The sequence below is a fragment of the Ochotona princeps genome, chromosome 17, assembly GCF_030435755.1.
Source record: "Ochotona princeps isolate mOchPri1 chromosome 17, mOchPri1.hap1, whole genome shotgun sequence".
NCBI lineage: Eukaryota > Metazoa > Chordata > Mammalia > Lagomorpha > Ochotonidae > Ochotona > Ochotona princeps.
This window is the reverse complement of record NC_080848.1, coordinates 37795274-37807354: the sequence shown is the minus strand read 5'-3', so window position 1 is coordinate 37807354 and position 12081 is coordinate 37795274. Positions and strand designations below refer to the sequence as shown.

The following is a 12081-nucleotide window of genomic DNA, read 5'->3' as shown; positions in this document are numbered from 1 at the left end:
CTTAGCCCAGAAGGCTGGAGCACAAGAGGGCAATCCGCCTGGCCAAGTATGTCCTATGGACTGACGCCTTCACCCCGTTTGCAAATAGGATCCTCTGGTGCCAACATTAATCATTCCTTATCAACTAGGGCGGGTTTGAGAAGACTGTGCGACCAGTGCTTTTTCCAGTGGTAGTGAAAAACTAGAATCCTCAAAGTGCCTTTTAATTGTCCATGGATTCTTAAAGGACTCAATGTTAGGTAATGGTGTCTCAAATTTTGACTGGTTCAGTTTTCAATGGGTGTCATTTATAAAATGTAAAATGCTACAATTTTTTTTACATGCTATTTTCATTGACTGTATTGGTGTCATTCCCTATGGTGATTAAATTGCACTAATATTTCCCAACTTACTCTCATTTGTGAAATACACCATTACTAATTTCCCGTAAGACGCAATCCTTTGACCCAGCTGAACTGGCTGCTGCGTGCTGACTGCTGATGGCAGTGTGTGTGCTGGTGCTCTCAGTGTCCAGCAGGGTCTACCCAAGACCTCATCCAGTCCTGTTTCTATGATTCACAACCCCTAGAACTCCCAGAGTCCAAGCTAAGTGGTCATGTAACTGTAGGCCCTTCTCTTTATGGCTGAATCCCAACTGGAGCTGAGGCTGAAGCCCAACTGTTTGTTGGTCACAGAGCCAGTGTCTAGTTTATTTTTTAAAAAAAAATTCTGGGCCTGGCACGGTAACCTAGTGAAGTCTCACCTTGCATGCACCAGGAGCCCATATGTGCACCAGTTCTAATCCCAGTGGCCCTGCTTCCTATCCAGCTCCCTGTTTGTGGCCTGGGAAAGCAGTCGAGGACAGCCCAAAAGCCTTGGGACACTACATCTGCATAGCAGACCTGGCAGAAGCTCCTGGCTTTGATCAGCTCAACCCCGGCTGCGCCGCTTGGGGAGTAAATCAGTGGACAGAAGATCTTCCCTTCTGTGTACCTGATGTTCTGATAAAAAGAAACAAATTGTCAGATTTACAGAGAAGGAGAGACAAAGATCTTCCGGTTCACTCCCTAAATGGCCATAATGATTGGAGCTGGGCGGTCTGAAGCCAGGAGCTTCTTTTAAGTCTTCCACGTAGGTGCAAAGACCCAAGCACTTGGACCATCTTCTGCTGCTCCCAGGCACATTAGCAGAGAGCTGGGTTGGAAGTAGAGCAGATGAGACTCTAATCAGTACCCATAAGGGAATGTTGGTACTGCAGATAGAGGGTTAGAGTACTATGCCACAGAGATGGCCCTGGAAAGCCCCCTTTAAAAACTTTTCTAAGTTGTTTTTTCATTGTAAAATTAGACATGCAGAGAGGAAGAAGGATCTTCCTTCCACTGATTCATTCCCCAGGTGGTCGTAACAGCCGGAGCTGCACCTATCAGGAGCTTCTTTCAGGTCTCCCACACGGGAAAGAGTCCCAAGGCTTTGGACCGTCCTTGACTGCATTCCCAGGCAACAAGCAGGAAGCTGGATGGGAAGTTGGGCCACTGGGATTAGAACTGGCACCCATATGGGATCTCGGCAAATGCAAGGTGAGAATTTTAGCCACTGGCTGCCATGCTGGGCCCAGGAATGCCCTTTAAAAAAAATTATTTTTTTGGGCCCGGCGGCGTGGCCTAGCAGCTAAAGTCCTCGCCTTGAAAGCCCCGGGATCCCATATGGGCGCTGGTTCTAATTCTGGCAGCTCCACTTCCCATCCAGTTCCCTGCTTGTGGCCTGGGAAAGCAGTTGAGGACGGTCCAAGGATTGGGGACCCTGCACCCATGTGGGAGACCCGGAGGAGGTTCCTGGTTCCCAGTTTCAGATCGGCACAGCACCGGCCGTTGCGGCTCACTTGGGGAGTGATTCATCGGACAAAAGATCTTCCTGTCTCTCCTCCTCTCTGTATATCTGACTTGGCAATACAAATAAATAAATCTTAAAAAAAAATACTTTTGATGATGTTTACATAGTTGATCAGGGTGGGAGGGGTTGAGGATTAGGGGAAAGTGGGTGAGACCACTGTTTGCACACCTTCCTTTCTCCTGTATCTGGGGGAACAGGGGAAATAAGGGAGAAGCCACATCCAGCTTCCCAGCCACCCCGGTACCAGGTATGGGGAATGGAAATGCCGATTGTGAATACAGTGAAATAAGCATCTTCCTAGCCAGCTCTCACTCTTCAGTAACACCCCGGGGCTCCTTCAAGACTCACATTATGCTTCTGTACACACTATTCTCTGCTCCCACGTGTCCATCAGCACCATGACAACCTCACACCTGTCAGAAGATAATCACTCATCCTTTGAATGTCTTTTTCCAAGCTAGTAGCCTGAGCACAGTCCTCTCTGGGCCCTCAGTGGAGAGTTAAAAGCTCCAGGGCTGTCATCCCTTCAAAAGGCATCTGCTGCCATTGAGGGCACCAATCTTAATGCTTAAGAGTTTTCCTTGCTTCTACCCTCTCCCTTTACAATGGTGCAGGCCTCCTGGGTATAGAGACAGAGCCAGGGGGAGACGGGAGCTCCTTTCCTGCGGCTGCCCTTTCCAAGATATGCTGTAAATGTTAGTACTAAAATGACTCTTGCCGAGGATCTCAACGCAAACCACACGCACAGGATTTTCTTCCCACCTGGGTGGGTCTACCTTTGTGTTTGCCAAAATCTAGGGTGGAGAGGTTCATTTATAAACCCATTCCTCCCAGCTGAGCTGGATCTTAGAGGCTCTAACTCAGTGTATTCGGTCCTGGGCTCCTGCTGAGTGCTGAGAAAGACTGAGGCAAGAAGAAACTGGAAAGAGAATTTTATTATAACTTGTTTGTTACAAATACCTAAAAAACTATTTTCTTTACACCATTATTGCCATATACTTTTTAATCCTGTGCACAGTTTCATGAGACTGTCAAGCCCGGGCTTCCCAACTGCAGCCCCCTACAGAACGGCTGTGCTGGGCCCAGCTTTTGCCTGCCCAACTGCGTCAGAAGCTGTTGATCTTTTGCAACAGGGTCTGGCGCCGCTCCTGGGGGCTGATGTTCTCCGCGATGGACTTTAGGAAGCGCTGCTCATTCACCTTCTGTAACAGGGAGCTCGCAGAAGGATGGGTCTTGCTCAGGGTTTCATAGCAGGTGAGGATTTCCAAGGCCAGCACGTACAGTGGCTCACAGACCTCCTGGGGGAGCATGGCCATGATGTGTAGAACATGACAGAAAACCTGCGTACAGACAAACAGGGCTTCCTGGGTCAAGTCCTGCTCCTTGCCTTGGGCCCAGGGCACAGCTGACTGTGTCAGCCTGACTGAGTCTAGGAGGCTGGTCACACTGCTGCACAGGAGTTTGACCACGTGGCTCCAGCCTTCCGTGGGAAGCCAGTTGCGACAACTCTGGCTGCAGAGAAACTGGAAAGTCCTTAAGAAGAGCACGGAGAGCTGCAGCTCCTGGGCAAAAGGCTTCAGGTTGAGCAGGGGAATAAACTGGATGTACTCCAGGCTGTACGGGACATGGAGGAGCTGCTGCTCCAACAGCTTCCTGGTCAGCTGGTGAAGGAGTTGCCACTCCTGGGGGCTGCACCAAGGCATGACCTGCACCAGGGCCACCAGAAAGCCCTTGCTGAACAATCGGACCTCCTCAGGATTGCCCACGTCCACCACCAGGAGAGACAGCATCTGTTCGGAGACACTGCCAGAGATGTAGCCACACTCCATCCAGGCCAGAAGCCCCGTGCCAGGCCCGTACCCCGGGTGGGCCTGGGAGGTCCACTCAGCCTCAGAGAGCTTACAGATCTCAAAAAGGGTGGTGGGCACCTCACACTTGAAGTGGCCCTCAAAGAAGTTCTTGAGTCTGAGGCCCACAGTCCAGTCTAGCTGCTCCAGCTTACGGTGGAGCCAGGACAGAGACTTGATCCAGCTGTCTGGGGAGAAGGCGTCCACATTGGCTAGCACAATCTCACAGAGGAGAGCCAGGAGCCGGATCACCAGATCCTTGTCCTCCAGGGAGAGGCACCGCTTCTCCTTGGGCAGCTGCCAGTACTTGCTGAAGCCATCCAGCAGCTGGCACAAGCTGAAGATGAGGGGGAAAGGGGAGCAGGTCTGAAGCCAGTACTCCTCTAAGCTTGCATTCGCCTCGAGGGTCTGCAGGAAGATCTTCAGGCTGAGGTCCACCTCTTCCATATCCAGCCTCAGGAAGGGCAGAACAAACTCCTTCAGCACCTCGTCGGGCTCCAGGAGGGCTGCGACTGGAATCCCCTGGGGCTTCACGGGGCTCAGCAGCAAGCTCAGCAGCTCCAAAAACTGTTTTTCTTCTTTGGGGGTGGAGAACTTTGTCCAGACGGTTTCTTTGAGGCATGACACCACGAAAGTGCAGGATGAGCGTGGGCCCCCTTCATCTTCTGTGAACCTGAGGGCGGGGAAAGCCGTGAGGATCTGCGCCAGGAACCTGTGGGTGCCGAGGTTGATCACAGCCATGCTGCACATCTTCTTCACTGTGATTTCCGGGTACAGCAGCACCAGGCGGGCCACAGACCCCACAGCTCGAGCCAGGCCCTGCTCCGAGGTGCCCTGGGTGAGCTGGTTGAAAGTTGTATTGAGGTCTTCCTGGAAATGCTCCAGGTAAGGCAAGAGCTTCTCTGAGAGGCCCTTGCGTCCCCAGGAATGCAGGACGCCTGACAGCACTTTGTTTTTATCTGGCAGGGAGAGGTCTGTGTAACATTCCAGGATGAGGTTGATCACCTGTTTCATCTGAGGTTTGGGAATGGTTCTGTCCATGGAGGTGACTTCAATCACTGTTTCCAGCAGCCTTAAAATCAAGTCTGGATCTCGGAAGAGAGCCCTGTTATTAACCAGGCAGGCTACCCACTCGTCTGAGAAGGCCCACTTCTTCTCAGAGGCAAAAATGTAGCACATTTCCATGTGTCGGTCCATCTTCTGCTCAATAATGGCCATGGCAATGGCAGCAGTGATGTCCTCAGAGCCCTTGTCCTTTAGCACCCCGCTGGTTCTCCTCAGGAAGTCCTCGACACACCTGGCCAGCTCGAATACCACCTGCCTCTCCTCCTTGGGCAGGTTGCTGGAGGCCAGGTAGAGCCTCAGGTTCTGGCTGAAGGATGTCAGGCTGTCACACAGCCGGTAGCTGTCATAGCTCGTGCCCTGGCTGCTGTTCAGCATGGCCTGCAGCTCCTCTCCCCACTCCCGCAGCAGGCTGTGCATGAACTCAAACCCCAGGAAGATGGTCTCACTCGGCAGTTTGGCCAGGGAGGTCAGGCTGATGTCCCGCTCTGCCTCCTTGACCTTCTCTACCAAGGCCTGTTGGTGGTAAGGGTTCTGCATGTCTGAATTCCACACAGAGATCACCGTGGCCAGCTTGTCCAGGTACATGGTAGCGGACACTTCCTGAGGGTCGTCCTCCACCAGTGCAAACACAGTGAGCATGTCGGCCAGGTTGGCCAGTGCACAGCACTTCATCCCCAGGCACAGGATCCTGCTCTGGATTTGCTTCAGCCCATGAAGCAGCATGGCCAGCAGGGGCATGGTCGGACACACGGCTGGGTCTGACTTAAACCTCTTCGGGGGATGGGAGAACTCGTCTGAGGAGGGCAAGTACTTATGGGCCATTGTCCTGAACTGGGAGAGCAGTGGGTCCTGCTGGCCACCCTTGTGCTTCATCATCTCCCACCAGACGTCGAGGAAGAAGGCCACATCCTTGGAAGACGTGTCAATGGACATGTGCTCCAGGAAGCGCTCCAGCTCTGCCCGGCACACGGTGGTGGGCAGGGCCATCAGGAGCTGGATGAAAAGTCCCGAAGCTTCCAGGGACTTGAGCAGCTCGAAGAGCACCGTGTGGTTGATGGTGGGGATCATGTTTCCCACAGAGAAGAAGACGTCTTCCTGCCAGCGTGCTTCGGTGTCGGAGGGGGTGACAGGAGAGGGCTGAAGAACCTTGGCCCAGATGATGATCAGAGCTTTCTTCTTCCAGGCAAAGGGCTGGGACTGTGCTGTGGCTGAGGAGATCTCCCTCAGGGCCTCCACGATGGGCTGTCCGACATGTTCCCAGTCGGACTTGGTTAATTCTGCCAGTGCTTTGGGGCGGAAGAGCTGCTCAGCCAGCAGGAAGCCCCCATGCAGAATGGTCATTTCCTCACAGATGTTCAAGGGGCCTGCACAGAGAGAAGCCCAGTAAGACCGGATGGAGGGAAAATGGTGCAAAGTAGTAAGCACATGTAGAGGGAGACACCAGAGTGTATTGGTTGTGAATATCAGGGATCACACAGGTTTTAAAAGCCACGTGGGAAGCAAGCAGGGATTGCTCCAAGGGTGACTGCCTGGGGCTCAGTGTTGTGGTGTGATGGGTGGAGCGGGTGCCTGCATCCTACATGGGTGGTGGTGGTTTGAGCCCCAGCTGCTCCACCTCCAATCCAGCTCTCTGATAATGTGCCAAGGAAAGGAGGAGAGGATGGCCCAAGTGCTTGGGACCCTGCTCCCACATGGGAGACCCAATCAGGAGCTCTTGACTCTGGCCTGGCCCAGACCTGAAAAAACACTGCGGCCATTTGGGGATGAATCAAGAAATGAAAGACTGACTGATTTCTGATTGTCTCTGCCTCGAACTGCCTTTCAAATAATAAGCTAAAAAAGAAAAGAAAAAAGACTGCTGAGAAGACTGGGTATTCAGCTTAACAGCTAAAATGCCTGTGTCCTTGTTGGAGTGCCAGGGCTAATACCCGGCTCTGTCTCCTAAATGCAGCTTTGTGCAATGCGGACACAAGGAAGGCAACAGCAGCTGAGTTCCTGTCACCAGGGGGGAACCCTGGATTGAGTTCTCAGCTCCTGGCTCTGGCTCCAGCCTAGCCCCAGCCATTGGGGGCATGTCAGAAGTGAACCAATGAGTGGGAGTGCGCTTCTGTCAGCCTCTCAAACCAAATAAAATTCAACTGAGGCTTACAAAGATGATCTCCGACCCTTCTAAGCCTGGAGAGGGTGAGGAATAGAAACTCAACAGGTTAGTCGGGGACAAGCTCTGTTCTGGTCATTTGGACACGGAAGCTCTCCTCTGACCACAGACATGCAAAGCTGAAGGTCAGGAGGCAAGGTTAGCCCAGCAAGGGGATTCTGGGGGGCTACATCTGTCCAGATGGGAGCACTGGCACCAAGGAAACCAGTGGATGGATTCAGGACAAGTGTGTGGAGGACAGGTTGCACTGTAGGACTAGGGCTTCCTGCACAGGCTCTGGAGCGAAGGGCTGACACGATATAGCACCCAACCTTGGGGGGGAGTCTGGATGGGAGGACATGGCCCCTGAGCCTCTCAGTCATGACAAAGACACTACAAGGCAGGCACTAGGCACGGGAGCAGGCAGATGGTCCCTGCCTGGCCCTGTTCCCCTGCAGCCTGGCAAACAGGCTCTAACCACCCCTCTGCCTCCCAGGGAGACGGCCCTCTCCCCCTCCCCACCCCAGCTTTTCCTGTCAAGCATAACCTCCTTATAACCTTGGCTGTGGTGTGAACCAGGTGGCAGTCACCAAAACCACAGCATTAGAGGAAGAAAAGCAAGGCAATCTGCTTCCTTCAGTATGCCACAAATCGACAGATCCAGATAGGCATCTTAGGCATCCTCAGCCACAGCCATGTGATCGTGGATGGATCACTTCCACATCCATGAGCTCAAGTCCAATGCCCTGTTACACCGTGAACATCCAACAACATACGCACTGGCCAAGCCCTTGCTTAGGGTTGGTGCTATTCACCTCCCGATCCCGGCGTCCAGGGATGCCTCACCACTTAATACCACAAAGCCACAATAAGCATCGCACTAATTAAATGCTCCAGTGAATGTTGGTTCCCCACACCTCTGCAAGTGTGGTGAGAACATGGTCACTGTTCTTTGCTTCCCCCCAGCTCAGAAACACGAAAGTACGTGGATCTTTATCAAGTATGTTATTTTTGGCCCAGAAACAAAATATAGAGTGCAAACACTGCTCACCGTCCAACACTTGTCTCTGCCCCTCTTCCCAGGCCCCAGAGAGGCAGCCCCTCACACAGCCCCCATTCCCCAAGAGCACCTTGTTACCACCTACACCGACCAGAAGCCAGCAGAGAACCTACTGACTGCGAGACACTCAGGAGTGTCCAGCCCATGCAGCACTTCATGAGGGCAGCGGAAGGCCTATAGCTGGGCATCCCCATAGCAGCCAGACTGACTCCAAGGGAGGCTGAGGCGCCCAGGGTGTCTATCTGGGGGTTAGCTCGGGCAGTTCTCCCAGGATCCCCAAAGTATGTTTCTTACTTTTTTTTTTTTTTTAAGTTATTTGAAAGTTACAGACTGAAAAGGAGAAAACAAGAAAACCCTCCCATCCCCTGGTTCATTTCCTGGATGGCCACAATGACCAGCACAGGGCCAGGCTGAAGCCAAGAGATTCATCCAGGTCTCCAAGCAGGTGGCAGGGGCCCAAATATGTCTTCCTCTCAATGTAACTGCTCCGTATGGTCAGCTTAGCTGAGTAGACAGGTGGCCCCAACAGCTGCCTTGCAGACCCAAGGATGCCCAAGTGTTCCCTGAGGGAGTCCCAGGAGTAGTTAGGGCTCAGGAAAATCCAGGTGCTTTATCACTGGTGCTTGCGAGTGCCCACTTCTGATGTTTGCTAAGTGCTTGTGCACACCAGGTACCGTGCTAGGGGGTACACTGGTAAGATCTCTCTTCTAATCTTCAAAATAACCTTTTGAGGATTGTTATTCTTGTTTCAGAGGCTCAGCCTCAAGTGCAGTTTGCTCAGGGTTGACCACCACCACAAAGTGAGGCTGAGACACAAATAACCACAACTTTGCCCGGCCCAGAGCTGCCATTTGGGGAGTGAACCAGTGAAGAGAAAATTTCTCTTTGTAGCTCCGCCTTTCCAAACAATAAAATAAATTAAAAAAAAAAAAATCACCACAACTGAGGGCTGCACACTGCTCTTCCCAATCCCTCATCCCACCACTGAGGAGCTGGCTAGGGTCAGGGTCTCACGCACGTCTCCACGTTTTCCCACTAGGTTGGAAGCTGCCTAGCAGGTGGGCGTCCATTCATGTCTACCTTCTCCCTTCCTTTTTCCACCCTTGCCTGGAGGATTCTAAACCAACAGGCATTTAGCCCAAGCGGGATACCCCGTCCCAAACCCTGGTTCTCTCTCCGCCAGCTTCCCGCCAGGGTGCAGCCCGGGAGGCGGCAGGTGGCGGTTCCAGTGCTGGAGTCCCCTCTGCCACCCCCGCGGGAGTCCTGGCTGGAGTTGCTGGCTTCGGCCTGGCCCCAGAACCGACAATTCCTGACCCGGCGGGCTGGAAGATCTTTGTCATGAATCCGCACCGTTTCCACATGCGAGCTCTCCCTCACAGCTCCGACTGGCCAGCGCCCAGGCCCCGGAGGGAGGAACTTCACGACACACGGCGGCCCATCCCACAGCAAACTCCCCGCCGTCCCGCCCACGTTTCCCGTGAGGGAGCCCGAGTGATCGCCAAAGTCGCTGAGGAGCTGAGCAGGCGTTCACCACACCGGGGCGACAGGCCTTCCCGCACGTGCGCCGGCCCCGCCGCTCTCACACGCCCGGCCCGACCGCCCTCTCGCTTTTTCCCCCCCGTAAAAAGGGGGTGACTCCCCAGGTCGCCAGAGGCCGGGCCAAGGCGCGGCTGGGCCCGACACCCCGGACCTTCCACGAACCCTTCCCCAACCAGGAGGGTTCCCTGAGCCCAGGCCGGCGCGGGAGGCGGCCCTTCGGGAAGCACCGCCCGGGGGGCGCGTCGCGGGCCGGCCGGGGACGGGAAGACGGACACCCACCTAGGTCCATGGCGGCGACGCGCGGGCTGGCGCGGGGCCCGAGGCCGCCCCTCCCCCAGGAAGCCGGGGCGAGCACGGCGCAGGCGCCACCGCACAATGGGCGGGGCGGGAGGCTCCGCCCACAGCCCCCGCAGCGCAGCGCGCACGCGCGCTCCCCACCGGCGAGCTCGCGGTGTCGGAGCTGCCCAGCCTACAGCGCCCCCTCTCGGCCTCCTTCCAGTCAGCCGGCAGGTACCCGGGTTTACCTTTCCAGGTCGTGTGTTTTAACCCAGCCACCCATGTTCTCGCCCTCCTCGCCTACCGGGCTCCCTGGGTCCTCACGGGTCCTGCATTCACCCTCATGCAGGACAGGAGCCTGGCCGATTTGCTCACTTACCTGACAATGCCTCCAGGTCCAGCTGCACACACGGTTCCTGCAGCCGTGCCACGCTGTGTCCTCCACATAGCAGATGGGTCGCCTTCTCCTGGGGGTGCTCTGTGCGACTAAACCTCTTGTGCAGCAGACCCAGCCAGTTGCCCCCTGGTCTGCAATTAGTACCTGAGAAAACCACACACCTGTGCAGTACCTGAGAAAACCACACACCTGTGCAGACACGTGTCCCTGCCTCCCTAGGAGCTCACTATTAGCCTCACGTGTTCTCTCCACTCCGCAGTTCCCTGGGGATAAACTAGCAAGGCCAGGGGGGCCAAGCCTCAGGCATCCTGATGAGCCAGGTGGAATTTGAGATGGCGTGCGCGGCCCTCAAGCAGCTCAAGAACCCTCTGAGCGACCAGGAGAAGCTGCTGATGTACAGCCTCTACAAACAGGCCACTCAGGGCGACTGCAACCTCCCTGTGCCTCCTGTCTCAGAGGTGAGAGCCAAGGCCAAGTGGGAGGCGTGGAACAAGATCAAAGGCATGTCCAAGATGGACGCCATGAGGAACTATGTGGCCAAAGTGGATGAGCTGAAGAAAAACGAGGCTGCTTAAGGAAGTTCCGGGAGAGGCTTTTCCGGTTGGGAGTGTCTTTCTGAGAAGACCTGGTGGGCAACGACCCACATGGGTGGCGGTGGGGATGGCTGAGGCAGAAATAAATCACTAGAAGTGCAGGCCTGCAGGATGCGAGTTGAATGGCGCACGGGTATCCCTGGTCTGGGCAAGGGCCCATGCCCCCTGCGCTCTGCGAGGCTCTGAGTGTACTTCCCCAGCCTGCCACTCCTATAACACCTGTCACTAATTGGCAGGAGCAGGCAGGGTCTACGATCAGGGAGAGCAGGCTCCAGGGACTTGGTCTCTGAAGAGCAGGGAGGGCCCTAGCCCCCTTCTTCTCCAAGAACCCAAAACTATGGAGGGTAGAGCAGGGCTCTGCCTTCCAAAAGCCCCCACTGAACACAGGTGAAGCCAGGCAAACGTTTACTGCAGTGGATAGCAACAAAATAGTTGAGAAATAGAACAGAGGGCTTCAAAATCTCAGCCTCTGTCACACCGTGCCCAGCAACCATAATTTTCTCGGGACAATTCTGCAGTTGCCCCTGGTTTCTAGGAAGAGGTGTGTGTGGGGTAACATGAATATGTTTGTGTATGGGGATTGGTTGTCAGAACACAACGCATCCCTTAATCCATGCAAGTGTGGTAGTGCCTGACCTGAGCTGCTGTTCCTTCGTGTCTGGGATCTGATTGCTAGGTGGTAATCTCCAGGTGCCTGAAAAAGTCACGTCTGCTGGAGATAAAAACTAAGAAAGGGGCCGGCATCGTTACCTGGCTGCTCCACTTCTCCATCCAGATCCCTGCTGATGGCCTGGGAAAGCAGCAAAGGGCTGCCAAGTCCTTGGACCCGGCACCCACGTGGGACACCTGTCAGGAGCTAATGGCTCCTCATCAGCCTGGCTCTGGTAACTGTGACTATTTGGGGAGTGAATCAGCATCTGGAAGATTGATTTCTTTCTTTCCCTTTGTACCTCGCTCCCTGCCTCTTTCTCTCTCTCCTTCACATAAAACAAATCTTACAAACACAGGAGAGCTCCTGCAGCATGGCCACCCTACATCTGTGCATTTCACCTAGAGGCCCATCAGAAAGCCAAAACGTCCCAAGTGCATAAACAGCATTACTTTCAATCATGCATCGTTGTACACTGAAGAAAAACACTTTTTGATACATTAAAGTATAAGACAGACACATGTGTTAGTAATTTATTACTTAAACTTATAACAAATTTAGAAAGCCACACTATAATAGCCTGAAACAGGGGAAGTATTTTCACAATATTATTAGAGACAAACAACAAGAATTAATAATCCAAAGAACA

The 12081-nt window shown here is 54.0% G+C and overlaps 2 protein-coding genes across 2 annotated transcripts; one reads left to right on the top strand and one right to left on the bottom strand.

Moving 5' to 3' along the window:
• Positions 1-2785: 2785 nt before the first annotated feature.
• Positions 2786-9900, bottom strand: GEMIN4 (gem nuclear organelle associated protein 4). Its single transcript, XM_004593947.4, has 2 exons — positions 9797-9900; positions 2786-6145 (listed from the first exon to the last, which is right to left on the bottom strand). The coding sequence occupies exons 1-2, from the start codon at positions 9804-9806 to the stop codon at positions 2976-2978; spliced, it is 3180 nt and encodes a 1059-aa protein (XP_004594004.2). The 5' UTR covers positions 9807-9900; the 3' UTR covers positions 2786-2975.
• Positions 9901-10435: 535 nt separating this feature from the next.
• On the top strand, positions 10436-10884 carry LOC101526351 (diazepam-binding inhibitor-like 5). The gene has a single exon (XM_004594031.3). The coding sequence runs from the start codon at positions 10502-10504 to the stop codon at positions 10763-10765; it is 264 nt and encodes an 87-aa protein (XP_004594088.2). The 5' UTR covers positions 10436-10501; the 3' UTR covers positions 10766-10884.
• Positions 10885-12081: the final 1197 nt, after the last annotated feature.

Excerpts from the sequence above, each read along its gene's own strand:
- LOC101526351 (XM_004594031.3), top strand. The coding sequence starts at position 10,502 with ATGAGCCAGGTGGAATTTGAGATGGCGTGCGCGGCCCTCAAGCAGCTC.